This window comes from Aureobasidium namibiae, assembly GCF_000721765.1.
Source record: "Aureobasidium namibiae CBS 147.97 unplaced genomic scaffold scaffold_10, whole genome shotgun sequence".
Lineage (NCBI taxonomy): Eukaryota > Fungi > Ascomycota > Dothideomycetes > Dothideales > Saccotheciaceae > Aureobasidium > Aureobasidium namibiae.
The window spans coordinates 51,468-77,823 of record NW_013581199.1 but is presented as its reverse complement, the minus strand read 5'-3'; the positions used below and the strand labels follow the sequence as shown (position 1 = coordinate 77,823).

Here is a 26,356-nt window from a genome sequence, read left to right as displayed (position 1 = left end):
GCCCTTCCTCCGTGACCGGTCACCCTACAGGCTGGTCGGTTTTACTATGGCTTCCTGGCTTTCTCTAGAACTGCCGCTTTCGCAATCAACATCGTAAGGCTCTATCTCTACTTCGCGCACATGCTGAGTCTTTATCCCAATCGCATGTGAGTCTCGCATGATCGAATCAGGTGCCTCCCCGTTGGCCTCGATGACCGTTGTCAGTTTGGCGACATATCTCTCGTCCAACTCCAGATAGTTGTCTGCCTTCCCATCGTTTGTGCTGTTCGTCCCACTCCTGGAACCAGAGATGAAGTTGGGTCTTTGGGATCCGGAAGTCGTGGTTCGGTCTTGACGATCGATTGCTGTTGCCCAATGTAACACGCAAACAGTGAAAAGAACTGTAAATTCATCAGCAACTAGGTCATTTGCTCAGTCTCGGTTACTTACTGTCGAGGTTGCACAAGCACAGACAGATGTATCCGGGCTCGCCGTCAAGAATCGTAAGAACCGACAAGTTGACGACACTCATGAGGAGTGTAGCGCAGGATCCTACAAATGTTCGAACGACCAACGTTCGCAACGAAGACTTTGTTCCTTGCTTGAACGAGTAGCACTCTAGGATGTCGCGTTAGCAAAGGAAAGAGCTCTTAAATGGGTGCTCTGAACTCACGACGAAGGGGGTGTAGGAAGAGCGATGTCAAGTAGACATTGAGGATGATATCGAACGTGATGAGTGGTACAAGAGCAAGTCTTTTCATTCCAATCACGCACACACCCTTTTCGTTGAGGTATGCGATACGGCTGTGATGATATTAGCTTCTTGTAGGGTTCGATACCAGATCGTGACTTACAAGACGAAGTTAAGGACAACCAGGACAACGTAGGGGCCTGACAGTGAGATCAGATATTGCACTAACAATCAGTACTCAGCAGACTTACAAATGACACCAAAAAAGTTGAACAGCCATAGCTTGCTCTTCATACGCGAAGTGTTTGTGGTTCTGATGATGTGAACCTTCTCAACCAAAAAGTAGTAAATCATCTATCACGGGGTCAAATCCAGCAACACTGAGCATGTCTGGTCGCTTACGATTTTCGTCGTCATATAAGACGCCAAACAGAGTAAGATGGCCCCATCGCATATACCGGCCGATTGGTTTAACGAATATGCTTTAGACAGCACCGCTGTGCAGAATATGAAGAGAAATGAGTCGACATATATCGCAATAATGACTTTGAGAGATGTCAGATGAATGTGACAACAAAAAGCATAGAGTCTTGTTGATCTTACGAATATTTGTTAACGGAAGGGTCTTCCAATTCGTGACCAGCTGCATACGGCGGGCTGAAAGATTAGACACGGCTTAGATTCAGAGTCCTCGAGTGGGAGGTCTTACTTAGGCAAATAGCGAGCACGCTGATGGTAATCATAGAGAGAGCCATGGTGATGACTCTGGCCGCCTCGGGCACTTCCGTAATCTCATGAGTGTGGGCGTCCATGGCTAAGAATCGGGGCTGGGTTGTTGGAGAGAAGTATCGAAGGTGAAGCCTGCCTGGTTGAACAAGGGCTCATATACCTCATGTTGAGTACGTGTTGGTGAGAGTCAAAATAAGATGCTAGAGGATTAACCTCCACAATTGGATGTTTCAGTATGACGGGAGCGCAGTGCCCGCGGGTCTACCACAGATAGCAAAGCAATAACACGAACGGTTCCTTGAGGGCTGAACGATTCTCCAGTCGGCAATCTGGAATGGCGCCAGAAGGGTTCAAGAACGGACAAGCCGATCGAAAGGTGGCTTTTTATGCTTTAGCAGTCTGATTGCGCAGGACTTTGGTCAACTTAGGACGTGCTTCAGATGGTAAGCATCCTCTGTAGCAACTTTTCATACCAGTGCAGTCAGCGTGCCATGATTAACCAAGCGCGAACACAAGAAGACTTGCTCCTAGGACAGATGTTCACCGAGAGAAAGCACAGCGAGCCCTGCATAGCGGAGCGGTAAAAGCAGGAACACGGTTGGATGTTACGGCCGGTGAGTGAGCAAGTGTTAGAAACAGGATGCCGACACGGGTCGAGGACTAGCTGATAAAATGTGCCCGATTGCGGCCCAGATGGCTCACTCATTGCGAGGAGAGTAAGAGGGAGCTGGTGCCGAGGCGTCAACGGCGAAGTCTACCGAAAGTTAAAGCGAGCGGATTGGCCCGGTAGGGCTTGGGGGACGATCCCGATTTTGCGGATCTTCGCCGCTCGGCACCCGCACGAGCCCACGTCGACCTGCGCCATGCAGTCCAGTCCATCCACCTCGACCACTGCATTCCAAGAACTCTACTCGAGACACGACAACGGCTACATCCATTACTGACTCGACATATCTTTGTCTACGATAGCCCTAGGATACCTTCGGTCCGAGCAGAGTCACTGCGCCAACGACATCTCGCAGCTCCAGACGACCAAGACCCCGCATCCGGACGAGCACACACGAACCAGGGCAACCATGTCAGAGCGAAGGTCGTGGGCTCCATTTGCTGTATGATCGCATGGCCTCTGTCGGTAGCGATTTCGTATGGCTGACTGGGACGCGCAGCCGCATGACTACGACTACCCCTCCGCTACAAACTCGACCTCCAACCCTGATGACGCTACCACCCAGACTGTCCCTACGAGGATGGAAAGGCTTCGTCGCGTTGTTCAGAGAAGCAACGAGCTAAGAAGGGAGTCTGAAGATGCCGAGCGCAACGCCAGATGGGCCCCTCCTCCTTCGCGCTTGCGACGTAGACGCTATCGGGATCCCACCGAACAGTCTCCTCCTCGCTTTGCCCGTTCTGCCATCGACCAGCCTTCGTCCGACCTCGACGAGCCCAGACAGTGGAACGTCAAGAGAAGAAAGCTGACTCACGAGTCGAACCACAAATACGGCCGCTACGGTCAGGTTGAGCCGGGCAGGCTGAAGCTTGAACTCGAAAGCTGCGATGGCGAAGTACACAACGAAGAGCTCAGCGGCATCGACTTTGGTCCCGAGAACATCCTCAAGCACGACAAGAGCGTCTACTGCTCTCGTGCCTCCAAGTGCAACATTGTACTGCGCCATCACGATGACTCGACTTTCTGTTTGGAGAAGCTGTACATCATCGCGCCTGAAAACGGCTTCACTGCTCCGTGAGATGGTCGCATCCACGTCTCTCTATATCTCCTGCTAATACATAGCAGGGTAAAGGAGGGTCTGGTCTATGTCGGTATGAGTCGCGACGACCTCCAGCCGTACATCAACAGCTCCACGCATTACCTGAATCCACCAAGGAGCCCACCGCCAAGGCGTACTCACGACCCTGTGCGTCTTAGCTTGTTGGAGGGTATTCACGATCCAGAGGTCGCCCGTGCGATCGGTACGCGCAGAGGTGCTGGCTTCTTCTCGCCCGTCGACTCCCCAGCAGATGACCAATCCCAGGACGAGGACGATGCCGATGATGTGTGGAACTCAATACCCACAACTAGGGACACATCATGGCCTCCCAGCCGACAGATTGGGAACAGAAATGACTTTGACAGCCGGAATTGTGACGATCCCGCAGATTTGAGAGAGTCTCCGGATGGCCGCATAGTTGTTTTGAGCGACGAGGAAATCACCTGGCCTGAAGATCCCACCAGGCCAGATGTGCTCGCCGATAGAAGGCGCAGGGAGCGAAACCTTCGCGAGTATGACGATGAGGACATCTGGGAATCACGGTATCGAACCAATTATGCACGCATGCGTATGCGACAACCACATATACCCATGGAGCGGTCCGAAGCAGCTCGGTTGAGTCCAGAGCCCGATCGACACAAGAGCGACACTGTTGCGAGGGCAAGATTCAAGATTAAGGATAACAGGAATCGGATAGCGATCAAGTTCGATCCTCCTGTGTACGCACTACCAATTGAGCTTCCTCAAACATTGTTAACGAATCGAACAGATCTGGGACGCACATTCTGTTGAAGTTACAAACACCATATGTCAACAAGAATATTGATATACAGACCGTCATGGCTACAGGGTTTGCAGGACCGAGGTACTTCCCGGTAATTCAATTCAAGTGATCGGTTGATGGGATATCAGCGATAGTAGGGATATGTAGTTACAAAAAGCCCTTCAAGGGTGTTTTATCTGCGGCTCGATGAGCCGAAACCGGTGCTCTCGTATCTCGACGATGATGGTGCAGGAGAGCTTGAGCCGGTGCTACCTCCCCATCCTCCGCTGTTCGATCTGTTAGAATTGCTGCGCGAGCCACTTGCTCTGTTTCCAGCCATGTATCCCGCAGCGGCACCTGCAGCAGCTCCTGCGCCTGTTCCAGTCCAGAAACCAGGTCTCCAAGCTTGGCCATTCTGCGTGCCGTAGTTGCGACCTGAGCTTGATTTGCCGTATGGTGTGTAAGGAGGTGGTGCATCATCTGACTTCTGTTAGCAGTTTGCAGACGACCTTGCTTGAAAGTATAGATTACCATTGTTATCATCACCGCCCCAACCACCTCCATAACCGCCACCTGCGTGAGGTGGGCGTCTGTTGTTCCCTCTGACGCAAGAGTCCCAGACTCCATAGACAATCATGCCCGCAACAACTGTGATGTCAGTTAGTCGGTGAAACACGACGCAGAACACATGACAACTTACATGTGAAGAAGGCCCAGAAGATGAGTTTCTCACCAGTCGACGACGAGCCACTCCTACCGTCATCATCCACTCTGTGACCATACTTTTTCTCTCCCTCCTCCGTAAGCACCAGCCTATAGCTCACCCCACAACTCCCCTTCAACACATACGGATCCTCAGGGGAATCATATCCTTCACACGAAACATCTGTACTTCCCAACTTAAACTCCGGCGGTAGAGAAGCCTTGCAAGTCCATTGCACGTTATCGTCATCGTAGTCTGAGCCTGCATTGCTGCAGCGCATGACATCTACATCGTAAAGACCTCTTGCATTGCCTCCTGTGCATTGGAGTTGCGGGATTGGAGAGCTGCGGCGAGCGCTGGTTTTCTGGCCAGAGCGAAGAGTCAAGGAGGAGATCTTAGAGAGGAGAACGCTGTCGGAGGGTTTGCGGAGGGCGTGGGTTAGGTTTAGGCCTGAGAGGAGGGCCACGAGGAGGGCCACGAGGAGGGCGGACAACCGCATTGTGGCGATGTCTAGTGTGATAAGTTGATGGCTAGGGGATGAAGAATGAAGACCAGCTGTGTTTTATTCACTGTAATTGCTGTATTGTTTGGTTCCTGAAAGTGGCGAGGACACCGTGGCAGTGCCATTTCGAAATAGTGGCTGGAACACAAAAAGCTGAAGTGGTTGCCTGGCTGTGAGCAAATCTCAGCATGACTGACAAACATCAGCACGCTTTGACGCTTGCAGTCACTCTATTGTTATCAATCAAGCCAGACAACAAGTCGCGAGACTGGCCTTTGTCTTCCAAAATAAACAATGAAGCAAAGAATTACATACCTGTTACATGAGGCCAGCGGAGTCGATCCTGCGACACTTGATGTTACCAGCGACTCTATAAAGCTACCAGGTCTCAAGGCCGCCAAAGAATGGAGACTTACAGTCGGCACGCGGGAACTGCCCAAAGAGGTATGGAGATGCTCCTTTCTTGAACCATATACTGGAATAGCATCAAGCTAACAATATCTGTCAAGGTTGTCGATGTTCTGGAGCAAAGTCATGAGATTCATATTCGCTGGTCTGCAGAATGGAATTACGATGCCGTAACGCCCTTTTCGTCAAGAGTACCATCTGGCTTCCATGTTTTCTATTCTCCTGGGGAGAATGCATCTGCGTATGTTCTCAAATGCTACACTTGATGTCATACTGAATGGTATAGAGATTCGCTATGCCCGCTCCTGGGTAAAGTCTTTGGTGAGGCTGTCGAATGTACATCTTTGGAGGTATCACTGCATCCACCACTAAGTTGCCGTACCAAAGCTAACGTTCTGCTCAAGTCGTTCTCAACGCCGCAAATACTGTCTGAGCGATTTGCCATGTCCGCCAAATATCAGTACTACAAGCCTCTGGCGCGTCTAACAAGACTAATTGGCTACCTCTCCTCGACTATCTGTGAAACCTCAGATACATCTTGCCATGCTCAAGTCACGTCTCTTGCTCAGGCCAGCTCGTTGGACCTTGACTACGATACGATATCTCACGCGCTTCGCATCAGTGCCTATTGGGACTGGGCCGTTGCTGCCGATGGCAGTCAAGGTGTTTGGGACGAGACTCTGCGTCTGCAGCCTTCCTCGGACGCTCTCGAGGTTGGCATCTTAAATGTTGAGAAGCCTACTGAGGAAGGAGAGATTGCACTGAGTGGACTACTGACTGTGGTTGGCGAGGATACGAAACCTAGCGCGACCATGTTTTCCTTTCCTTCAAGACACCATGCTGCGTCAAAGCAATCTGAGGATGTTGTGTTCGAAACCTCTTTCCGCCAACCTACAGGACTACATCCTACACTGGAGCTCAAGTTCCCTAGCAATGCACTGGAACAGCCTGACGAATCTTGTGCACTGCACGCTTATCTGACACTCCCATCCTCCGTCTTCGTCGACCGCTATCAGCTCTCTGATCCTCTGTTTCTCGCTTCGCAGAACCTGGTCGCTCTGCGTAGTCTGAGCGGCGCCACCGATCTCGAGGCTCCAGTCTGGACAACAGCTCAATGGGGCTCTGCAGCACTGCTTGAGCTCGCACACCCTGAAACACCATCTGCAAACAACGAGACCTGGAGCGTGACGATTCCGTTCCACACACGCTACATGCCACCCTCCACAGACGGCACACACATCGCACACATACCCTGGCCAGCAGTCTTTTGGGCCTGCGAAGCTGAAGATGGACTGAAGATGGCTGTGAACCCTTTCGATCGCACAAATGTTGGGTTTGACGGGCTTTTTGGACCCAAGACTCTATTCCATCATATCGGTGCTGGGGCGGAGACAAAGACGTTGATGGAGACGCTGGAAATACCTGTGTTGGATGAGACGAAGACTAAGTATGTGGAGATGGGCACTGGAGTGGCTGTATTGCTTGGATTCTTGTGGGTGATGTGGTGTTTGCTCAGACCGGCTAGTACAAAGGTTGAGAAGGGTGGGAAGAAGGAGTGATCAGTTCTTCCTCAACTATACTCTCGCATATCTGATAGTGCATAGATCATGAGAATGTGAGAGAAGTGACCGAATAATGCTTGACATTCATTCTCTCGAGCAAATGATGACCGAGACCCCTCTAAGTTGGACTCATTGCACTTTTTAGACATTTTTACATAAATTTGCGCCGATCGAAGATAGACAACCAGATCCGATCACCGCATGTAAGATGTACGAGGACACACCGACAGATGGGAACCTAATTTTCAGAAGGTTCTAGAAAATAGCAGCCTTGGAAATCAAGCGAAGCTCAGGATGATTTCACCTAGTAAATTGACGGAGCCATCAGAGCCTCGTTTTGGTGATCTGGAATTGAATCAATCTGCGGAAGTGCTTTTCTATATCTTACTCACGTTTTGATTGCTAGTTTTACAGAAAGGATCGAGCAATATTAGCAGAGCAATGTGCATGCAGACTTTGCGTGGACACATCGGGGTGAAGACGAGAAGACTCATTGGACACGTGTTCTTTGGGTTGGCAAGAACCGATGGTCGCATACCGTACATACAAAATCTCGATAAACACAACAGACGGTTCTTTCAAGGCCGAGGGATGGCAGGATGTCGATAAAAGGTAGCAGGGTCCGCTCGGGTGGACTTTCCGCCGGTCAAAGAGCCGCGAATTCTGTATTCGGGTAGCCTCACTCACGCATGTGTCTTGATAGACTCGTCAGTTATTGACACCTTGAACGAAACGATGGTTGATGTCGAGATCTATCTTCAGATTGGCGGATGCATGTTGTGTATCATGAAATCGGAAGCTGAGTAATGATGAAAGGACGAAGAGTGTCGGAGCACAAATGTCGTAGAAAGACGCTGGCGGAGGAAGCCCGAGTACCAGACGCCAGGTAAAAGCGACTTGGGCCGTACATGTAGACAACACAGAGAGACGGCGTAAATGAATACTCGAGCCAGACGATCTCAACGACGGGCTCAGTGATCGAAAGAAAGGTGAGGTTCGGCGACAGGAACGAAAGACGAGGGTCCTGTGAGTGCCTGGGAATCGAGAAAGCTTGGACCGCTTGTGACGTGCGTGCCTGCCCGCGCTGTCAGAAAATCGCATAGCATGACCGAAAGGAAAGAGCGATGACGAGAAAGAGATTTCGACCCATTGCAGTTGAATTCATCCACGTGGACTGTACACTTGTCTCGGACATCTGCGTCTGTATCAACAACCAGTCGCGCACTGAGACACACACAACTTCCCTCGCGCGCAGAGACACACGGAACTTGCTAGACCGGACAAAAGACTCATCGCGTCTTCTCACTCGGCCCTGGTCTGAGGCCTGATCTGACCCGACCATAAGACCATCCTTCATACGACAATGCCAACTGGTCCGGAAGGACGATAGCCATTTCATTCGCACTTGACTAGACTTCTACACTCTCCGCCTATATCAATCGCGTCGCTACCCACTTTCCTACGCCAGCCTCTGCGACGGGTAACCAGGCAGCATCTACCCGCTCCAGCGACGACTCGTCTCAGCCATACAAACGATCAGATGCAGGCCCAAGCACGTTCCCGCAAGCGTGCGGCCGACGGCAGTGCCCAGGACGCGACATACCCATACCCACAGCCCATTCAAGACACATCCTTCGGCCTCAACGACCCTCTGTCGCCGTACCGGAATCCTCTCTCCAACGACGTATCCAACACCTTCCCCGACCTCCCGCCCTACGACACCTCGATCAACAATACAAACGGCGCTGCCAACTTTTTCCCCCCGCAGGTCCCTACGACTCAGGCGCCCAGCTACAGCCAACCGGTAGTTCCTCCTTCGAATCAGCTCGTACGCAGGAACACCAACCAGCAGGTCGCTCGCACACCCCAAAGAAACCAATGGAGTAATTTCAACAACCAGTCCGACCGTGTATGGGAGGATATGGAGCATGAAGAAGAGCACGACTTGGACCAGAAGGCCGCCATCGCCAAAAAGGACGCCCAAGCCAAGCGAAAACAGATCCCGCCATTCGTACAAAAGCTGAGCAGGTACGTTTGCCCAACCGCTCTACAAAGAAGCCTCTGCTAACACACATGCAGCTTTCTCGATTCGTCTAATAATACCGAATTGATTCGCTGGTCCGACGATGGTAACTCATTCATTGTCCTCGATGAAGACGAATTTGCGCGTACTCTGATTCCTGAGCTCTTCAAACACAACAACTATGCATCATTTGTGCGCCAACTCAACATGTACGGTTTCCACAAGAAGGTGGGTCTCAACGCCAACTCGATGAAGGCGGCCGAGAAGAAAGTCAAGGATCCCAGCGTCTACTGGCACGAGTACTTCAAGAGAGGCCGACCTGATCTTTTGTGGCTCATCCAAAAGCCTGCCGCCAAATCTTCGGGCTCCAAGAGGAAACGAGACCAGGAGAAGCGCGAGCCAGGCGATAGCGACGATGAGCATAAGAACTCACCCGACGCTGGCGATGGAGCTGCAGGACTCATGGCGACCATCCCGCGGCAGGACATGGGCACTTTCCGTACCGAATTGCAGAATCTAAAACGCCAGCAAAGCGTCATATCGAAGATGATCACGTCTTTGAAAGATCAAAATGAGCAATTCTACCGACAAGCAACTGCTTTTCAAGCTCTTCACGACCGGCATGAAAATTCAATAAACGCTATTCTCACCTTCCTGGCTACCTTCTACAATCGCAGCTTGGATGGCCATTCCGGTCCTCCAAACCTGGCCAGCTTCCTCAGCAGTGCTTCCATTCCGCAGCAGGCCCAGCAACAAGGTAGTGTCTTCGACATGGGCGATGGTGATATGAATGAAGGCAATGCCAACAACATCAACAATCAACAATTGCAACGCTACCAAAAACGACCGCTGCTTTTACCTGCTCCTGGCGCGCAAAATCTCTCAGCCTCTCCTTTCTCGAATGCAAGTCCTTCTGTCCGCTCGTCCACTAGTCCTGGACCTGCGCAACATGGCCAAAACACAGCACAATATGGGCCCCACCCACCCCAACCACGACCTCACCAATCGCAACAACCACAAAGGGCCTCGGTGACCCCTGTCATTAAGGACGACGCACCGACACCCGACTTTGTTCACCAATTCCCAGAAAACGACGACGTAATGAATCTCATTCACAACGTGAATGCCAGCAACTCGCCCAACAATGGCGGTGTAGCCGCAAACTTTGACATGAACAGTGCCCTCGATCACTTGCAGGCGGTCAACAGCAACAGCACACTGACTCAACAAGAGCGTGACGAGGTGCTCTCGATGATAGCAGCATCGGGAGCTACAGGCGCAGGCGCCACGGCCGCTCAACCTGGTGCCAACAACGCCCTGATGATGCCTAATCCACCAACAATGCCTTCGCTCGAAGCTCTTCGTCAGAACAACGCTCAACTTGAAATGTTAGCCAAAATGCAACAGGAGCAAGACTCCAAGGTCGCAGATCTGGCAGGACGCCTGCAACCGTTGTCGCCCACAGGTGCCATCCCGGGTATCAACGCCAACAACTTTGAAGACCTGGGCAATCCTGGCGATTTCGACTTGGGCACCTACCTTAACGAAACCGATGACGGATACTTTGGCACTTTTGACACGACGTCTGCGCCTCAGCAATCTTCATACCCGAGCACCTCTGCGCCAACGCAGGGCCTCAACGATGACCTTGGCTTTGATTGGGACTATGCTCGAGCGAATGGAATGCCGGACACAGATGACCTGTTTGGCGACACCGGAGCACAGGGAGTCAACGATGGGGGTCTGAGCATTGATGAGCGTGGTGGCAGAGTGGTTGGTAGCGTTAGTTCCGCTGGCACGAGTCCGCCGGATGCAACGAAAGCGGTAGGTGATGATGAGGAAACACCGAGTAAAAAACGCAAGACTGGTAATTAGAGGAAAGAAATCCATTGATGAAAGAGCATTAGCTAGAAAGTTTCCGAAGGCGTTCTGTTTTGTGTCGGTTGGAGCTCTTTCAGGACAAGGAGGGTCATGTCATTTTTCCGTTTCTCATTTCCTCATCTCTGCTCGATTAGAGTCGCATGGCTATCATAGAAAATTGAATAGTCCATCCTTTTTCTCGCTCTCTCTCTCTCTTGATTTGCCTGATGCTTGGTGATTCTCTTTGATCCATATGCTTCGGAGACAGGACGACAGAACTGTCTCGCTCAGTCCGTGCCTACCTACTGTCTTACGAGGTATGTAGTGTAGTCGTCAGCTATCCAGCATCTGGGTTGTCATAACATATCTGTGGAAGCATGATAGTTCTTGTGTAAGGTGGAAAGTGTCGTTATTACAAGTTGGATCCACAGCCTTTTGCCATCTTGACCGGGAGAAGCAAGGTCAGCATCATTGATCGCTAGGGACTATACGATGGACATGATGGGATGATATCCTCTTACAGAACTCTTGAGCCATCAGTGCCATCTTTAGAATGCAGAAACATGAGATGCAGATGCTCAGGGGACGATGCCCGGTGGTAGCACCCTGACCCTTACATGGAATATGGAATGAATCTTGTTCGAATCAGAGGAGAAGGTCAAAAGCAATTAGCTCCGAGATGAGAAGTAGACTTTCCTTCGCGGTTTGAGAAGATGTGGACCGGTTGTAGCGATTCTGATTCGTAAGGAATCAAAGTGAAAAGAAACGCCAGAATAAATGCAAATGCGCAGAGACCATCTACCATCCCAGCCTTCATGAGCGAGGGCTGCTACCAAAAACGCCGCTCCATTGAGTAAAAACGCCAGTCATCAACCTCTTGCTCCTCCATAGCGAAGGGGCATGCTCATTTCTTCTTCCTAAGAGTCTGTCCCTCACCTGAGAAAAAGTGTTTTTTCTGGTGTTGCTCCTCTTGGCCTTCGTCTTTCTTCGCAGGCTTGGGCTTGACCTCGTAGCCAAAGAACAACTTGTTCGGCTCCAAACGCAGTGGCTGAGGGCCATTTCTACGAGGCTGAGTCTTGGCCATACCAGGTATTCCCACTGTTTGTTGAGCAGCAGGGGTAGAAGTGCCGGTCGAGGAGGGCGTTGCGGTTTTGCTGCCTTTCTTTGCGACCAAGCGGTGGCCTTGGGAGAGGAAGTGGGAGGCAGCTGCCGCGTGGCCGGTTGCGGCGTCGGTGGAGGAAGGGGCAATGGCATCGTAGTTTATCGCTTGGGCCATTGTGCCTTGGGTGTGCAGAGCGCCGCCCATGTTCTTGACCTGAGAAGGTGTGGAGGTGCCGCTGTTGCGCTCTGGTTCTACGTAACCGACCGGGGCGGCAAAGTCGACGCTCAGATCTGTTTCTTGGACGCTGATGCTGTGGGAGTCCTTGTCTGGTTTTACTTCGAGGACGGCGACTTCGTGGATTTGATCGACGTAGTTGAAGGAGAAGATGTCGCCTTTGGTCAGGCAGGAGTAGCTGCGAAATACATTCTCCAGCACAGCTTTGGGGTCCGAGATGTCGAGGAAAGCAGGACTTTGCGGTTGCAGCTTGATGAAGGAACCAGAAGGCAAGTCTGTAGATTTGATCTGCAACAGGTCTCCAGGATCCAGCAGCAGCGATCGCATGATCCAGTTGGGGAGGTAGATTTTGCCTTCTTCTGCGGTGAATTCGAGGACACCGGCGTGCGTCTTTGTTTGCTTTGCGCCGTTGATGAGTTCGAAGAGCATGGGGTAGGTGATGTGCAGTTGGGTGAGCTTGTCGAGGGCAGAGGCGGGCAGGTAGACCTTGCCGCCGTGGATGACGTCTTGACGGTCGGTCTTCATGAGGACTGGGTAGCAGCGGTAGTACTCGTCGAAGCGGCGAGGGCGGCCGCCTCGCGACAGCAGGCCTTGGTTGTACATGGCGAGGGGGTCGTTGCGGTACTGATAGTGATGTCAGTTGTTTGTCCTGGCACTGTGTGAGCTAGAGGGCGGCATACCATGGTTGCGATGATCTTGGTTGTGTCAACGAAGACAGAAGAAGGGTGTTTTGGTGTCTTTGTCTTGTGAAAGTGTGGAGCTCCGTCATGACGAAATCAGCCCTTCGAACTATTTCTCATTCACTCAATCATTTTAAATTATCATTCTGAACATTCTTTTCTTTAGTAAACATCTGTCAAAGACCGAATCAAGTACATGGTTATCACTATATATTCGCCAGTCTTTTGTTGCTGAATTGATAGTTGTGATGCTCATGATAGATACCTACACACAGTGCCATGGTCACGTCACCGACCTCTTTGCTTACAAACACCCGAGTGACCTCAGTCTTATAACTCGCAACAACCACAGCAATTTCATTTAAATGTTCCAGCTACTGTCGAGGAGAGCTCTATCCAATTCACGAAACTCCAATCACAAACATCTCAAAACAATCGCCAGAATGAGCTCCTCTTCCGACGCATCAACCCACTTCCCCCCACCTTCTCTCCGTGACACCTTGAACGAAGTAACCTCTCTCCTCCGCGAACGCAACGAAACCATCGCCATTGCCGAAACCGCCGCTGGAGGCCTGCTTTCTTCGTCAATTCTCTCCACACCCGGCGCCTCCAAGATCTACAAGGGCGGCTTGACTCTCTACACTCTACCTTCCAGAATCGCCTACGCGGGATGGACTGATGAGAACATCAAGGGCTATTCAGGTCCTACACCTGATATTGTTGCTGGACTTGCCAAACACGTTAGAGGAGAGCTGAAGGCTGATTATGTCATTGCTGAGTCGGGCACTGCTGGGCCCACTGGTGGTGACACGAGGAACAGGACGCCTGGATATGTTGCCCTTGCCGTTGACTGCGAGAAGGGCACCTTCACCAGAGAAGTAGAGACGGGACTGGGAGGCGATAGAGTAGCCAATATGGTCAGATTTGCCGAGGAAGGCTTGAAGTTGGTCAAGGATGTTATCACTGGTGATGCTAAACTATAAAAACTTTAGCTCTGTTTCTATGAGGATCTATCATATTACTCTTCTTGCTGGACTCTACTCGTCATCGTCATCATCTCTCTTCACACCCGAGAGCTCAAGGAATTGCTCCATCAAATCCTCAACCATGTCCTCCACACTCTTGAGCTCAATATCAAAAGTCTTTTCCGTCTTCTCCTTGCTGCACACCACGCTCTTTGTTGCAATGTCTCCTGTACACGGCAAGATTCCCTGCGCAACCTGCTCGGGGAACAACTCCTCGGTGATCCTGTTGACATCATTCCACTGCACTTCCTGACCAAACAGATACTCTCCAGCAGGGATTCTTTCCTTGTTGAGAGCAGCAACATGAATGGCAGCTACATCCTCCACATGCACCACCGAAGCAATCTCAGCAGGCGAATCCTTCGGCGCCAATCCCAATGCCATTCTCAAGAACAAGACGTTGGATGTCGACAGCAAGTCTGTTGGTGAAGTGGCCAGCTCATTACGTCCCTGCACATACGTCGGGCAGATGTTGACGACGTCAAAGCTACGCTTGTGCTCTGCCATCCACTCTCTCGCTCTCAGGAACGAACAAGTCTTTGACGCGACATATGCATGCAACACATTCGCATACGGTGGCGCCATGTCAGCATTGACAGTCTCCTCAGTGACAACCACAGGCTCAGATACCGGCCCACCCAGCAGTTCCGGAGAGATAAAGATAGCGCACGAAGAAGTGACCACCACTCTCTTCACACTGCCACTCTTTTCCGCAGACTCCAAAGCCCTCAGAGTGTTGTTGATGGCCGGCTCCACCATCTCCTTATACTGCTGCTCAGCAGTGAGTGCAAGATTCGAAAATGGCAATGGCGAAGCAGCATGAATGATGTAATCAGCTCCCTTTGTGACTTCATCCAGAGCGCCAGAAACACCGAGGTCAGGGATGATGTGAAAACTGCATCGTAGGGGTGTTTTGCGGGTCAAAGACTTGAAGCAGGGATTGTTGCGAAGGATTTCTGCTTTTGCTTCGCTGCGGACTACGAGGCGGATGTTGTAGTCAAACTGAAGTGCTTCTTGAAGGATGGCGAAGCCGCAAAAGCCAGTGGAGCCAGTGAGAACGATTGTTTCGACAGACATGATTGGAAAGGAAGTGTGGTAACTAAAGTCAAGATATGGATGCGAAGAGTAAAGAAAATTTACAGAGGCAGAAAGACTTGACTTTATCTGGAGAGAGGTTTCTATGCGGCTCACTTCGCGTGGCCCTCAATCTATCAGGCCTGCTCAACCATACTTTGCTCTTGATTGCAGAATATATAAACAACTGAAACCTGTGGATATTGGCTGGAGTCTCCGAGGCCGACCAGTCCAATCCTTTGGCCAGTTGCTTGCGGGTGGAGACCGAAAATATATGATCGTCAAGGGGTTCAAGGCGAACCGCTCCAGACCTCCATGTCTTGGCGGTTCCTCCTGACTCGCGAAAGTCGTTTCAGAAAATGCAGACAAAACCAACCAATCGCAAAAGACACGGACGACGCTTTTTTGAACCTTGCTTTGTGAGGGGTCTATAAGTCTAGTCAAACATCTTGGACATGGCCTTCTGGGCCAGTTCCACTCCGAGGAAAGTGGCAGCGTTGGCGGGGACAGCACGAGCCATTGCGGGACCAATACCAGGGAAGAATGCCTTGTAGCCTCCTCTTCTGTAGAGCTCCTTGACGGTACCGCTGATGGTAGGGTTGCCCTCTGCCGATTGCAGACGACTCTTGACGGTGTCAACGGGGAAGACAGGAATCCACATGGCAATACCGGCAGCACCTCCAGCAGCCATGACGGCAAGCAGACTGAGCTCGCCGGGTGTGCCGTCTGCGTTCTTGGGCGTGAGTGCACGCTTGACGGTTTCGTAGGCTGCAAAGTAGGCTGCTGATCCAGGAGCGTCTCTGGCGAGTGTCATGGCGCTTCCTCTGAAGACAGACCTGATACCACCCTCCCTGTAGAGTTGACGCACGACATCAACACCACCTGCGTACTTTGGCTTCTCGCCGGGAGCCAATGTCTTTTGACCCTGGATCTGCAGCAAGACCTTGACACGCTCAAAGGGGGCTGCGATGGCGGTGGTGGGAACGGCGGAGAAGGCACCGGCGGCGCAGATCTGGCCAGTGGTGAACTGGTTATTCTCTACTGTGCTGAGCGACCTGACGAGCTTCTTGCCCAGATCGTATCCCTGTCTTGTGTCAGTCGCGTGCGAGACGGGTTTCTTTGGGACGGGTGCAAAAATACCCAGAAGCTGACGGCGACTGTAACGCAAGGTTAGTGAATGTATTGATGGGGCTTTGGGGAGCTGGACTTACACATTGGAGTGACTCCAACCAGAGGAGCCGAAACACCAGCGTAAAGACCCTAGAGCATTGTGAGTCGTCGTCGTAAGCGCAGCAGAACAAAAGATAGCATACCCTCACGAGACCTTCCTTTGCAACAGTCCTCCTCACAACATCCATTGCGCCGCTGTAAACGCCGGCTTGAGCGGTTTGCAAGCGCACCTTGACCAGATCGAAGGGGTGTCCGACAATGACGGCAGCCACACCACCAGCACCTCCTGCCACTAGGGATCGCAGACTCGCGAATGTTTGTTTCGTTGCGACGACAGCATCTTCTTTCAGCTCCTCTGCCGACGGCAGATCCTCGACGCTGGGTAGGCTTGATTTCGACATGGTATGACGCCGAAGCGGATGTGGAGAAGCCGAGGGGAGTGACAGCTGGGGTTAGAGCTCCTTGAGAGATTGGACCTTGGACTGAAGAGAGAATGAGGAACAGAGAGAGGAGAAGGGCTGGCAAGAAAGAAGAAAGTCTGGATGCCAAAAAGGCCGCGCCGATGATGCCGGTCGTGCTCTTCACATGTTCATGCAATATTTCCAGCAGCTTTCCCGAGGGGTTTCGGGAACCACAACGAAATCCGGGGAGCCGAGGCTCACAAGAGACTGCCCGGCCGAATGGACGCCGAAAGAGCACCAAACACGCAGCTCTTCCTTGCCCACGCAGCAACGGATCGGATGCTAAGAGCTGTTAGACTCGTTCTATTCGTCTTCTGGAAACAGTTCACTAACCATGACAGGGTACACGTCAGAGTTACAAAGAATCTAATTTTGGTTCATCATGTCTATCTTGGCTTTGTCTGTTCTGACACCAATCCTCTACTTGATCTCAGCATAGCGGAGGTAAGGCTTCAGCTCCCTGACGTTGTTGAACTTCTTCTTTGCATCCTCTGTCGAGACTGCAGGAGGGACGATGACATCCTCACCAACCTGCCAGTTGATGGGTGTAGCAATGCCCTTCTTATCGGCAGTCTGGAGCGAGTCGATAACTCTAAGAACCTCAGCGCTGTTTCTGCCAGTGCTGGCAGGGTACATCATGGTCAGGCGGACCTTCTTCTGGGGATCTATGACAAAGACGGAGCGGATCGTGAAGGCGATGCTCTTCTTAGCTGCATCGTCCAGATCCTCCTGGTTGATCATGTCATACAGGAAGGCAACCTTTCTGTCGTGGTCGGCGATGATGGGGAATGAGAGGTTGGTGTTTGCGATCTCGTTGATGTCCTGGATCCAACCCTCGTGCGAGCCAAGGTCGTTGGCGCTCTGCAGCCTCGGTCAGCTTTGTTCTGTACATCCCAAACACTTTCGATTACATACCAGGCCAATCATCTTGACACCACGGGCATCAAACTCGTTCTTCAACTTGGCAAAGGCACCAAGTTCGGTTGTGCATACAGGTGTGTAGTCGGCCGGGTGACTGAACAGGATTGCCCAGCTGTCACCGATCCACTCGTGGAACGACTTGATGTCACCCTACACTTATCAATTGAAACTCTCAGCTGTACGTACGCTTAGAACATACGTTGGTTGTCTTTGCGCTGAAGTCAGGGGCAACAGAACCAAGACGAATGCGAGGCTGCTCCTGTGTTGTGGCAAGACCACGGTACATGAAAGGAGCAGCTCTGGCGCGAGCAGCCAGAGGCTGGCATGTTGATGCGCGAGACAGAGCTCTGGGTGCTGATCTGAAGAATGAAGACATTGTGTATATGTTCTGTGAAGCAATTGCACTACGTCTGCTTCGAGTTCGACTTGGATATCACAAAACTTCCGACCGCGTGTACGTCATTTATCCGCCCGATCTCGGCTTCAGCTTTGGAGTATCTGTCGACCGGAGGCTTCGCCGGGAGCTTGTTGTATTGCACAACGAACATCTTTTCGCTCAAGACATGTCGAACCGGTGGTGTGTGCGAGCCTCGAAATTGTAGAGTCGGTGCCATGTGCAACCGGCATCCATCCATTGGTCGTAGTGGACATGGTGTGCGGAAAGACTGCTCTATCACGGAATACCAGCCAGCGGCGTTATTCCGCACAAGCATCAAGGTGGGACTCGGGAGAGATGGGTAAACACAAGTACCTACCCCGCGGCACTTCTTGTTACTCTCCTTGGCCAAGTATACCATCTAGTGTCATCTTACCCTTGATTTCGTTCAATCCACACCTCTTTGTCTCCAAATCCTCGAGACTCCCCAAGGACCACCTCTATCATCATGGCCGCACAGAAAGTTGCCCTAATCACAGCCGGTACAGCAGGTCTCGGTGCTGCCATTGCCCGTGTGCTAGCACCAGACTTTCGAGTAGTATGTTGTTTTCAAGCACTTCAGCAACAACCATAGCCTAACCCCCTCACAGGTAATCAACTACGCAAACAACAGCTCCCGCGCCGAAGACGTCCTCAAAGAACTCAATGCCATCCCCAGCACCGTGTCCTCTACAGCATCCCCCCGCTTCCACGCCATAAAAGCAGACATCGGCAACCGCGACGCCATAAACTCTCTCGTCCAAGAAACCCTCTCCACCATGGGCCGCCTCGACGTCGTAATCTCCAACGCAGGCTACACGCGCCTCACAAACTTTATGAACTTTGACGAACAACATTTCGACGAAGACTGGGATAAATGTTTTCTCTACAATGTAAAAGCACACATGTGGTTGGCTTATGCTTGCCGTGAGCACCTTGATGCCACGGCAGGTGCGTTTATAACCACAGCTAGTATCGCTGGTGTCAAGCCTAGTGGGAGTTCATTGCCGTATGCGGTTACCAAAGCCGCGAGTATACATTTGACTAAGTGTTTGGCGAATATTTGTGCGCCCAAGATCAGGTTTAATTCGGTGGCTCCCGGGTTGATGTTGACGGAGTGGGGGTTGAAGTTTTCGGAGCAGAAGAGGGAAGCGCATAAGAATGGGACGAAGTTGAAGAGGTTGCCTGAGGTTGATGTAAGTGGATGCCGATGCTTATGTCGGAGAAGATGTCGTTTACTGATTTTCTATCCAGGATGTGGCGGACCAAGTACGAGCAATTGCTTTGTCGAGGAGTATGACGGGACAGAATGTCATCATTGATTGTGGGCTGACGAGCTGAGTGGTATCTTTGTGACTTTGAGGAAAGATTATGATCAGACACCAGTGTGCTCAGGATGTCTATATGAGTTCAGAGTCTATGGTCTATCTACACAAGACATCATCAAAGAACCTTGCCAAAGTCAACAGCTTCGACGTTTCCTCCACTCTTTTCAAACATGTCTCTGCTTTCGCTTTCGATGTCTCTACTCGAATCCATCTCTTTGCCCTCCACAACCTCCAGGGAATATATCGACTTCGGTATCAACGCTTCCTTGCTAGGGAAAATCTTACTCAGCACCGTGTAAACGAAAATGCTAGACACAAAACCATACAGCCAGTCGAAAGAGTACAGATGTTTAGCTCCAGCTGATATAGAGGTGGCGTTGATCGAGTTCGCAAGACCTGGAAGATTGGGACAAACAGCGACAAGGAAAGCGGCAAGACCTTGCCAATTGACGCCATAGCGATATCGATAGCGTCCGTGTGGATCGTACAGAGCCGGTACGTCGATGTGACGGCGCTTAATCAGCCAATAGTCGGCTGCGATGATGCCTGGGGCGAAAAGGTCAGCGAATTTGTTTCAATAGTCTGTGATGATTCTCAGGACTGACCAGCCATAGGAGCAAGGAAAACCGAGTACCCAGACATGAAGCTGAGGAATGTTTCGGCATCAGACAGAATCTTCCACGGCACCATGACCCAACAAGAAACGACAGCGGAGATAATACAGCCACGTCTGATGTTAACATACTTTGGTGCCATGACACAGAGATCATTAGCTGCAGAGATAGAGTTGCCAGTGATATTTGTGCCCACTTGAGCAATGAACCAGCTCAACGCAGCAAAGAATGCTGCTGCCCTACCGGCATGTCCGTTCTTGAGCCATTGCTCGACGATATTGAGAGGATTCCAATAGAACTCGCCGTAAACAACTTTGGATGCTGAGGTTGTGATGACACCGAGAACGCCGCATAGCGTGAAAAGGATGGGTAAAGCAGGCAACTGGACATATTGTGCATGATTTGGTTTTCCGTCTGCACGTCCTTTGGCATAACGACTAAAGTCTGCCACGTTGACAGCTAGAGTAGCCCAGACACCTGTGACCGAAGACATGCAACTTAACCAGAGGTAGACTCTAGCATCTCCTGTTACTGTGCCCGGTTGCGAGAAGATAGCACCGCTGCCACCTGCTTTGTGGACCATATATCCTAGAGTAGCAATGGCAGTGACAGGAGCCGCGATCAGCTTGACAATGAAGAGGTAGCGTAGTCGAGTGGGTGGAATCAGAAGCATTGGAAGTTGGATGATCCAGAAGGAAAAGTAGGCAATCATGCCAGCAGTACTGATGCCACCGCTCTCAGAAAGGGTGTTGTTTGGTCCCTTCCAGTCATAGGAAGCGAATGAGGGCCAGATAGCCATGATCATGATTTGCATGGCGAGAGCACCGTTTGCACTCTGTATGCCCAGCCAAAACATGGCCAAGATACATCTTGATGCAATACAAAAATAGGCGAAGTAGTAACCAAATCCAGAGCGGACGATGACGCTGAACGGAACATGGAGATGAGCACCCATAGATCCGTTGAGGACAACTGGAATGGCAACGCAAAGACAACCAACAGCCATGATAGGAATAGCATCGCGCCAGGTCAAGCCGACTTGGATGATCGAGCTAGCTGTTTCCCAAGTGCCTAGGTTGATGACATCGGTTGCCCAACTTCATCCAACATCAGTGATGGAAGTGTATCAGACATGGCAGCTTAGCTTACTATGCTACCCAAGTCCACATGCCCCATGTCTGGTCAGAGATGGGCACAGGATCCATATCTTTGTTTGTCCAGACATAGTCGGGTGCAATTGTCGATTCCTGCTTGGGTAGTGCCCAAGCTTCGAGAGTTGTGCATCTCTTCCTGATGGTGTCTTTCGAAGAAAAGGCGGCTTTTGATGGGAGAACCATAGTCGTTACCACAACTTACGGAGTCAAGACGAGATCAAAGAAAAGCGACTGATACTTATGCTACTCTTGCGTACGGAAGTAGATGCGATATCTCCATCGACCCCAACCGCAAATCAGTGCCGCTGCCCGAGACAGGCGACGGACTCATTCCTTATCTCTGGGGTCGTCATGTTGTCTGCACAAGACAGAAGCTAAGCTTCAAGCAGGGTGTAGTATTGGATAAGAGGAAGGTGGGGATGGATGCTTATCTCGGAAGCTTGTCCTCGTTCGCTCTTGCTTATACTTGCAGTTCAGCGCGTCAGACGGTATCTCACTGTCATGACAAAGAGCGATATCGGCTTGATAGCAAATCGTACGTTGTTTGCACGACAATAAAAGAGACATTTTAGAGTACAAAGAGGGTTGGAAGACCCGCGCATGGTGGGATGCCGTTGCCAACGCAGATGAGTTGACAGAAGTGTTGGTCTGGTCCGGCAAAGCATGCCCAAGCGCTGTCGAACATCGCATTACCTCCAGCACTTCGCCTGACCACAATTGAATTGCAACATATCAATATCTTAATGGCATGAACAGCGCATGATTTGGTTCGAAATTCAGGTGCATTCCATTTGCCTGCGCTTAAGGGAAAATATACTGGCAATTGCAGCCATCATCTAAACGAGCAGGCTGAGACCGCAAAGTTGGGCCTTTCTCCCGACACAGATGACTGTTCAGCGAAGCAGAATTCAGCGTTACGATGCCTTGTCGGACTAGGCGGTTGGCCAAACGGGGTTTTCCTTTCCACTCGTGTTTGCTGGCTGAGGGCTCAATATGACAGACAGCACCTCCAAGTCAAGAACGTCCTGAATCCAAAAGACCTCGACAAGATCAGGATAAACGGTTGATTGGACCTTGCTAGTCCCATCGGCAAAGGAACATTGACAGAAGCCGAGAAGTTCCGCATGGTTCATGGGCTGTATGATCAGCTGGAGACCTACGCTAGAACACTGGTTGGATTCGCTCTCTCCGACAGATAATCGTGCTCAATAAGTCGAAAAGAGCGCTACAACACTGATATACCTGACGAGCCAGCGTTATCCAGCCGTGTTGAGCCTGCCCACATCTTCTACCATTTGCCAATTCAAGGAGTGTACCAAGTTCAGGTGGAAGTCTAGATGAAATTGTGATGATATTACTGCTGTGGTCTCAACTAACGCAGTGGTCCTCTGGTACTGCACCGATGGCTGCACTATGGACCATGTTGCTCACAGGTGGGCCTTGAGCCCCAAGATATGCAACGATGCGACGGTTAACCATGGAAGGCACGCCCATCCTCGAAAACTATGTTGTCAGTCTTTACTGAGCGAGCCTTTCTGAAGCTTCTCACAAGGACTGGGATATAGGTCAGCAATGGTTAGAAAGACATCTAAAAGTCTTCCAGGCACGTTCAAGCGATTCGTCATCGTATTGCTTGGACGAAGTCATGTCCTCGATTGCCCTCAAAAACTTCCTGGCGTCATCCTGATTGACATCAGTCAATCGCAAAAACTGGCCAGGGGCCTCCCCGAGATCATCGAGCCATTTCTTTATGTCCCCTAGCGCATCTGAGTACATCACTCTCAAAACCCCATACTCAGAACGTTTTTTCATACGATCCCGCATCTCCTCCAAGGTCCTACCAAATAACACGGTCGCCATCTCCAGAAAGACAAATCCTAGACTGACAACATCCCACTCCAGTCCTCGTTTGCCGTTTTTCGGATTGTTCTGTACCGAGGAACTCCATACGTCTATTGAAGAATACATGCGGGTTCCGTCGTATCTGCCGTATGATATCGCTGATCCGACATCGTCATAAGCTCCCGAGATGTCAAAATCAGCAAGGACGACATTTCCGACCCTGTCAATCAAAATGTTCGCGGGCTTGATGTCTCGATGCTTGACGGGCCGGGGCTGCTTATGGAGAAACAGCACAGTTTTGCAAAGGCAGGCGAAGTACGGCAGAAGCTTGTGTGCATTTTGGTAGGAAGGCCACACTGAGGTTGCCTTCTGGTGAGCTTTGTTGTGCGCCGAAATTGTCTCCAACGAGGTTTGGAGATCTTCAACAGCGAGGGGAAACACCAAGAGCCCGTATCGTGTTCCATTAGGATGGGATATGGAGAAGTTTCCGAGAATGGCGGCGATATGCTCGTGGCGTAGGCTTTGGAGTATGTCGAGCTCGTTTGTCAATTTATCCTTGTCCGGAGGGTGTTGCATTATCTTTGCAGCTACAAGTTCCTGGTTACCATCTTCTGTAACGAGCTGAGCGAGAAGGATAGTGGACTTGTCACTCCATTTCAATAGCGTGTTCAGATGATGCTTGGCGATCAACTCATAGTTTGATCCAACAACAGAACCCGGGAGTCCATGCCCGTTTGGAAAGTAGAACTTTGGAGGATCTTCCAGGTACTGTGCTAGCGTAAGGCTCGAGGCATGTCTGTATCGGCTCATATCGAGGGAACTCTTGTTCGAGAAGCTTAGGACGTCGGGTCTTCGCATACAGTCACTCGAATAGAAGCCAGCTCGGAATTCGCGGGAAAGTTAGTCTGCCGGACATAGTCCTTAGGCTGGATACATGGAAGCTTTAACCTGAGGCACATCCCGACGCCAAATTGCAGAGCGTGATGAAGCCCTGCATGCTATAGTGCTTTAGCCGCCCGCCAAGATAGAGCCCGCGGCAGATATACCACCCAATTGCTGTCAAACGAATCCTTCAGTTACGTCTGACCAATAAGTGGCACATTTGCTAGCCACGCCATTAGTACAGGCCATCCTGCATAGTCCTTCGATAACGAATATAGTATCCAACCTATCACGACACAGCACGTCTCGGATCAAGCGACTGCGGTACGAACAAGACTTCAAGCTGGCGCCATTGCATGCTTCTCAAACATCGGCCCAGTTTGAGTAAACTCCCCGGAACAATTAGCCTAGCAATCATCCTTTGCGTCAAGGTATCATAAATCTGGTTGACCGACATCAGAAATGCCTCAGAGTTCAGGCTCTTTCTTCGCCATCGCTGTTTCGTTCTCGCCATGGATGCTGGCATCGGAGCAACTTCTTTGGCGCTGCAGCTTTTTGGAGCGGCTCTTGAAGGCTAGTCATAGATCTGAGGACACATGGAGCTTCACTGATACACTGCAGGATACAAACTATTCCGGTGCGCAGCAAATGCAGATCGCGATATTAAGACCCTCGTTCTACGCCTGAAGTTCGAGCAATCCAGACTATTCAGATGGGGAGAGTTAGCCGGGCTGTCTGATACAGACGACTCACCAGATGATGCATCGCACGTCAAAGCCAACGAAATTCTAATAGTGGATGCCCTTGGACTGATCAAAGCAGAACTGGAACATCTCGCCGGGCTGACAAAGTACTATAGCTCACCACCTGGTGGGTCCAAGTCGAGCCTGAGGTCGAACACTGCCCGTAGCCTTGACATTTCGGGTCCATCACCCGCGGTTGACTCAGTCCACCGCGAGGTCATAGCGGTATTCAGTGATAAGACAGCTCCTAGTTCTACCAAACAAAAGCGATTCCTGGAACATCTAGTCCGAATTAGAGAGGACGTTTTTGTGGTATCAAAAGATCCAAAGCGACTGGTCTGGGCCATCAAAGATCACAAGCGATTCCGCGTGGGACTCGACGAGATTAAGGCGCTGACCGATTGCTTGTATGGCATAATTCCTGACGATAGAATGGACCAGGCTCTTTCGTCGAGACAAAAAGTGTCGCTTGAAATGCTCCAGCTCACCAAGGATCTTGAGGACATGAGAGTCGTGTTAGCTGCTCAGAAAGAGAACAGCCGTCACGATACCACTGTGCAGAGAGTTACTGCTTTCGCCATCCGAATGAGTAATATCGGAGCTCATAAATCATTGCTCCTGCAATCGTGTGACACCTCTACCTTGCGTATCCTGGTGAATGTGGACGATGGGCTCCGATCGCTGGCGACCTTTGCTCAGAAACCGGTCTGGATCGAGTGGAGAGAATATCAGGGCACCAAATCTCAGCCCGACCCCCAGAGTGTTCAGAACGTGGAAAGATTGGCTTGGTTGCTCAGTCAGCCAGATCGACCCGATGAGTTTCGCCTTCCAACATGCCTGGGATATGTTGAAGACCCAGTCGAGGCTCGATTTGGAATTGTCCTGGACTCCTTATCGGATGAATCAGAATCACTGTTGTCCTGGTTCAATCAAGTCGAGTCTAGCATCGACAGATCTGCGATCGCACATCAGGTCGCGGAAAGCTTATTGTATCTGCATGCTGTAAACTGGCTACACAAAGGTCTCCGAAGCGCTGGTGTTGTATTTAACAAGACCGCAATTGCAGGCCACGAGAGTTCAAGGCGGTTGTCCATATCTGGCTTTGGATTCTCTAGGCCATCCAATGATTCATTCACATCAAGTGGACCTCCTCACGATAGCAAGTGGGCCCTTTACTGTCATCCGACATATCTCGACACAGAAAGAAAGAGTGGATATCGTAAATCTTACGACATCTACAGCCTTGGCATCATCCTGATCGAGATTGCCCTCTGGAAGCCCATCGATCAAATCCTCCAGTCTCTACACTCTGGTCGAGATTCTGCCTTAGACAATGAGAGACAGGACACCCGAACTCGCATTCTGGACAGCAACACCATTCTCGAGCAAGTGCGTCTGAACATGAATGATGGATACGCCAAAGCCACCAGGGCTTGTATAGAAGGACTGCCAGCTTTTGGCTTGAGTGAGGATGTTGATGAGGCTAATCCTTATGTATCTGCTCTGCTCCAGCGATCTTTTATCGAGGTTGTGGTGGATCCGTTGAAGGAGATCATGACTTGAGACGAGGTTATAGACATGTGCATTGAGTTTTTCAGTAATCGAACATTCACTGTTTTTTTTGTAACTGGCTGTTTCATCTTTGCTTCATCTTATTGCTGCTGAGACTTTGCTAATTTCTGCGTTGATATTCATATCTTGTGTATAGATTCTTTTGTGGTTGATGCA

The 26,356-nt window shown here is 50.9% G+C and overlaps 14 protein-coding genes across 14 annotated transcripts; 6 read left to right on the top strand and 8 right to left on the bottom strand.

The window, feature by feature from the left end:
• Window positions 1-258: 258 nt before the first annotated feature.
• M436DRAFT_27196 (uncharacterized protein) lies at window positions 259-1,458 on the bottom strand (the record flags this gene model as incomplete). The annotated part of the gene is made up of 8 exons (XM_013571046.1): window positions 259-380; window positions 430-597; window positions 653-783; window positions 834-870; window positions 922-1,024; window positions 1,073-1,215; window positions 1,274-1,327; window positions 1,380-1,458. Coding segments are annotated over 8 exons (837 nt in total), but the record flags the coding sequence as incomplete, so codon positions are not given.
• Window positions 1,459-2,475: 1,017 nt separating this feature from the next.
• On the top strand, window positions 2,476-4,055 carry M436DRAFT_82431 (uncharacterized protein; the record flags this gene model as incomplete). The annotated part of the gene is made up of 4 exons (XM_013571305.1): window positions 2,476-2,508; window positions 2,566-3,137; window positions 3,189-3,881; window positions 3,932-4,055. The coding sequence occupies 4 exons, from the start codon at window positions 2,476-2,478 to the stop codon at window positions 4,053-4,055; spliced, it is 1,422 nt and encodes a 473-aa protein (XP_013426759.1).
• A 63-nt stretch (window positions 4,056-4,118) lies between these two features.
• Window positions 4,119-5,127, bottom strand: M436DRAFT_82430 (uncharacterized protein; the record flags this gene model as incomplete). Its single annotated transcript, XM_013571304.1, has 3 exons — window positions 4,119-4,405; window positions 4,457-4,573; window positions 4,626-5,127. The coding sequence occupies 3 exons, from the start codon at window positions 5,125-5,127 to the stop codon at window positions 4,119-4,121; spliced, it is 906 nt and encodes a 301-aa protein (XP_013426758.1).
• A 297-nt stretch (window positions 5,128-5,424) lies between these two features.
• Window positions 5,425-7,097, top strand: M436DRAFT_48637 (PIG-X-domain-containing protein; the record flags this gene model as incomplete). The annotated part of the gene is made up of 4 exons (XM_013571162.1): window positions 5,425-5,574; window positions 5,640-5,779; window positions 5,825-5,888; window positions 5,943-7,097. 4 exons carry the CDS (start codon window positions 5,425-5,427, stop codon window positions 7,095-7,097), a joined length of 1,509 nt encoding a protein of 502 aa, XP_013426616.1.
• Window positions 7,098-7,699: 602 nt separating this feature from the next.
• On the top strand, window positions 7,700-10,998 carry M436DRAFT_73292 (uncharacterized protein; the record flags this gene model as incomplete). Its single annotated transcript, XM_013571303.1, has 3 exons — window positions 7,700-7,712; window positions 8,654-9,128; window positions 9,180-10,998. 3 exons carry the CDS (start codon window positions 7,700-7,702, stop codon window positions 10,996-10,998), a joined length of 2,307 nt encoding a protein of 768 aa, XP_013426757.1.
• Window positions 10,999-11,887: 889 nt separating this feature from the next.
• On the bottom strand, window positions 11,888-13,002 carry M436DRAFT_64328 (ubiquitin fusion degradation protein; the record flags this gene model as incomplete). The annotated part of the gene is made up of 2 exons (XM_013571228.1): window positions 11,888-12,943; window positions 13,000-13,002. 2 exons carry the CDS (start codon window positions 13,000-13,002, stop codon window positions 11,888-11,890), a joined length of 1,059 nt encoding a protein of 352 aa, XP_013426682.1.
• Window positions 13,003-13,442: 440 nt separating this feature from the next.
• On the top strand, window positions 13,443-13,982 carry M436DRAFT_48113 (competence/damage-inducible CinA family protein; the record flags this gene model as incomplete). The annotated part of the gene is made up of 1 exon (XM_013571080.1): window positions 13,443-13,982. One exon carries the CDS (start codon window positions 13,443-13,445, stop codon window positions 13,980-13,982), a length of 540 nt encoding a protein of 179 aa, XP_013426534.1.
• A 54-nt stretch (window positions 13,983-14,036) lies between these two features.
• Window positions 14,037-15,101, bottom strand: M436DRAFT_73289 (NAD(P)-binding protein; the record flags this gene model as incomplete). Its single annotated transcript, XM_013571302.1, has 1 exon — window positions 14,037-15,101. One exon carries the CDS (start codon window positions 15,099-15,101, stop codon window positions 14,037-14,039), a length of 1,065 nt encoding a protein of 354 aa, XP_013426756.1.
• Window positions 15,102-15,534: 433 nt separating this feature from the next.
• On the bottom strand, window positions 15,535-16,669 carry M436DRAFT_48333 (mitochondrial carrier; the record flags this gene model as incomplete). The annotated part of the gene is made up of 4 exons (XM_013571114.1): window positions 15,535-16,182; window positions 16,239-16,255; window positions 16,310-16,358; window positions 16,412-16,669. 4 exons carry the CDS (start codon window positions 16,667-16,669, stop codon window positions 15,535-15,537), a joined length of 972 nt encoding a protein of 323 aa, XP_013426568.1.
• Window positions 16,670-17,149: 480 nt separating this feature from the next.
• M436DRAFT_64325 (mitochondrial peroxiredoxin-like protein Prx1) lies at window positions 17,150-18,026 on the bottom strand (the record flags this gene model as incomplete). Its single annotated transcript, XM_013571227.1, has 3 exons — window positions 17,150-17,590; window positions 17,645-17,800; window positions 17,850-18,026. 3 exons carry the CDS (start codon window positions 18,024-18,026, stop codon window positions 17,150-17,152), a joined length of 774 nt encoding a protein of 257 aa, XP_013426681.1.
• A 508-nt stretch (window positions 18,027-18,534) lies between these two features.
• M436DRAFT_48861 (NAD(P)-binding protein) lies at window positions 18,535-19,406 on the top strand (the record flags this gene model as incomplete). Its single annotated transcript, XM_013571203.1, has 3 exons — window positions 18,535-18,624; window positions 18,677-19,261; window positions 19,320-19,406. 3 exons carry the CDS (start codon window positions 18,535-18,537, stop codon window positions 19,404-19,406), a joined length of 762 nt encoding a protein of 253 aa, XP_013426657.1.
• A 102-nt stretch (window positions 19,407-19,508) lies between these two features.
• Window positions 19,509-21,344, bottom strand: M436DRAFT_47968 (uridine permease-like protein Fui1; the record flags this gene model as incomplete). The annotated part of the gene is made up of 3 exons (XM_013571056.1): window positions 19,509-19,939; window positions 19,999-21,104; window positions 21,157-21,344. The coding sequence occupies 3 exons, from the start codon at window positions 21,342-21,344 to the stop codon at window positions 19,509-19,511; spliced, it is 1,725 nt and encodes a 574-aa protein (XP_013426510.1).
• Window positions 21,345-22,727: 1,383 nt separating this feature from the next.
• Window positions 22,728-23,962, bottom strand: M436DRAFT_73284 (kinase-like protein; the record flags this gene model as incomplete). Its single annotated transcript, XM_013571301.1, has 2 exons — window positions 22,728-23,681; window positions 23,864-23,962. 2 exons carry the CDS (start codon window positions 23,960-23,962, stop codon window positions 22,728-22,730), a joined length of 1,053 nt encoding a protein of 350 aa, XP_013426755.1.
• A 435-nt stretch (window positions 23,963-24,397) lies between these two features.
• M436DRAFT_73283 (uncharacterized protein) lies at window positions 24,398-26,191 on the top strand (the record flags this gene model as incomplete). Its single annotated transcript, XM_013571300.1, has 2 exons — window positions 24,398-24,458; window positions 24,507-26,191. The coding sequence occupies 2 exons, from the start codon at window positions 24,398-24,400 to the stop codon at window positions 26,189-26,191; spliced, it is 1,746 nt and encodes a 581-aa protein (XP_013426754.1).
• Between the last annotated feature and the right edge of the window lie 165 nt (window positions 26,192-26,356).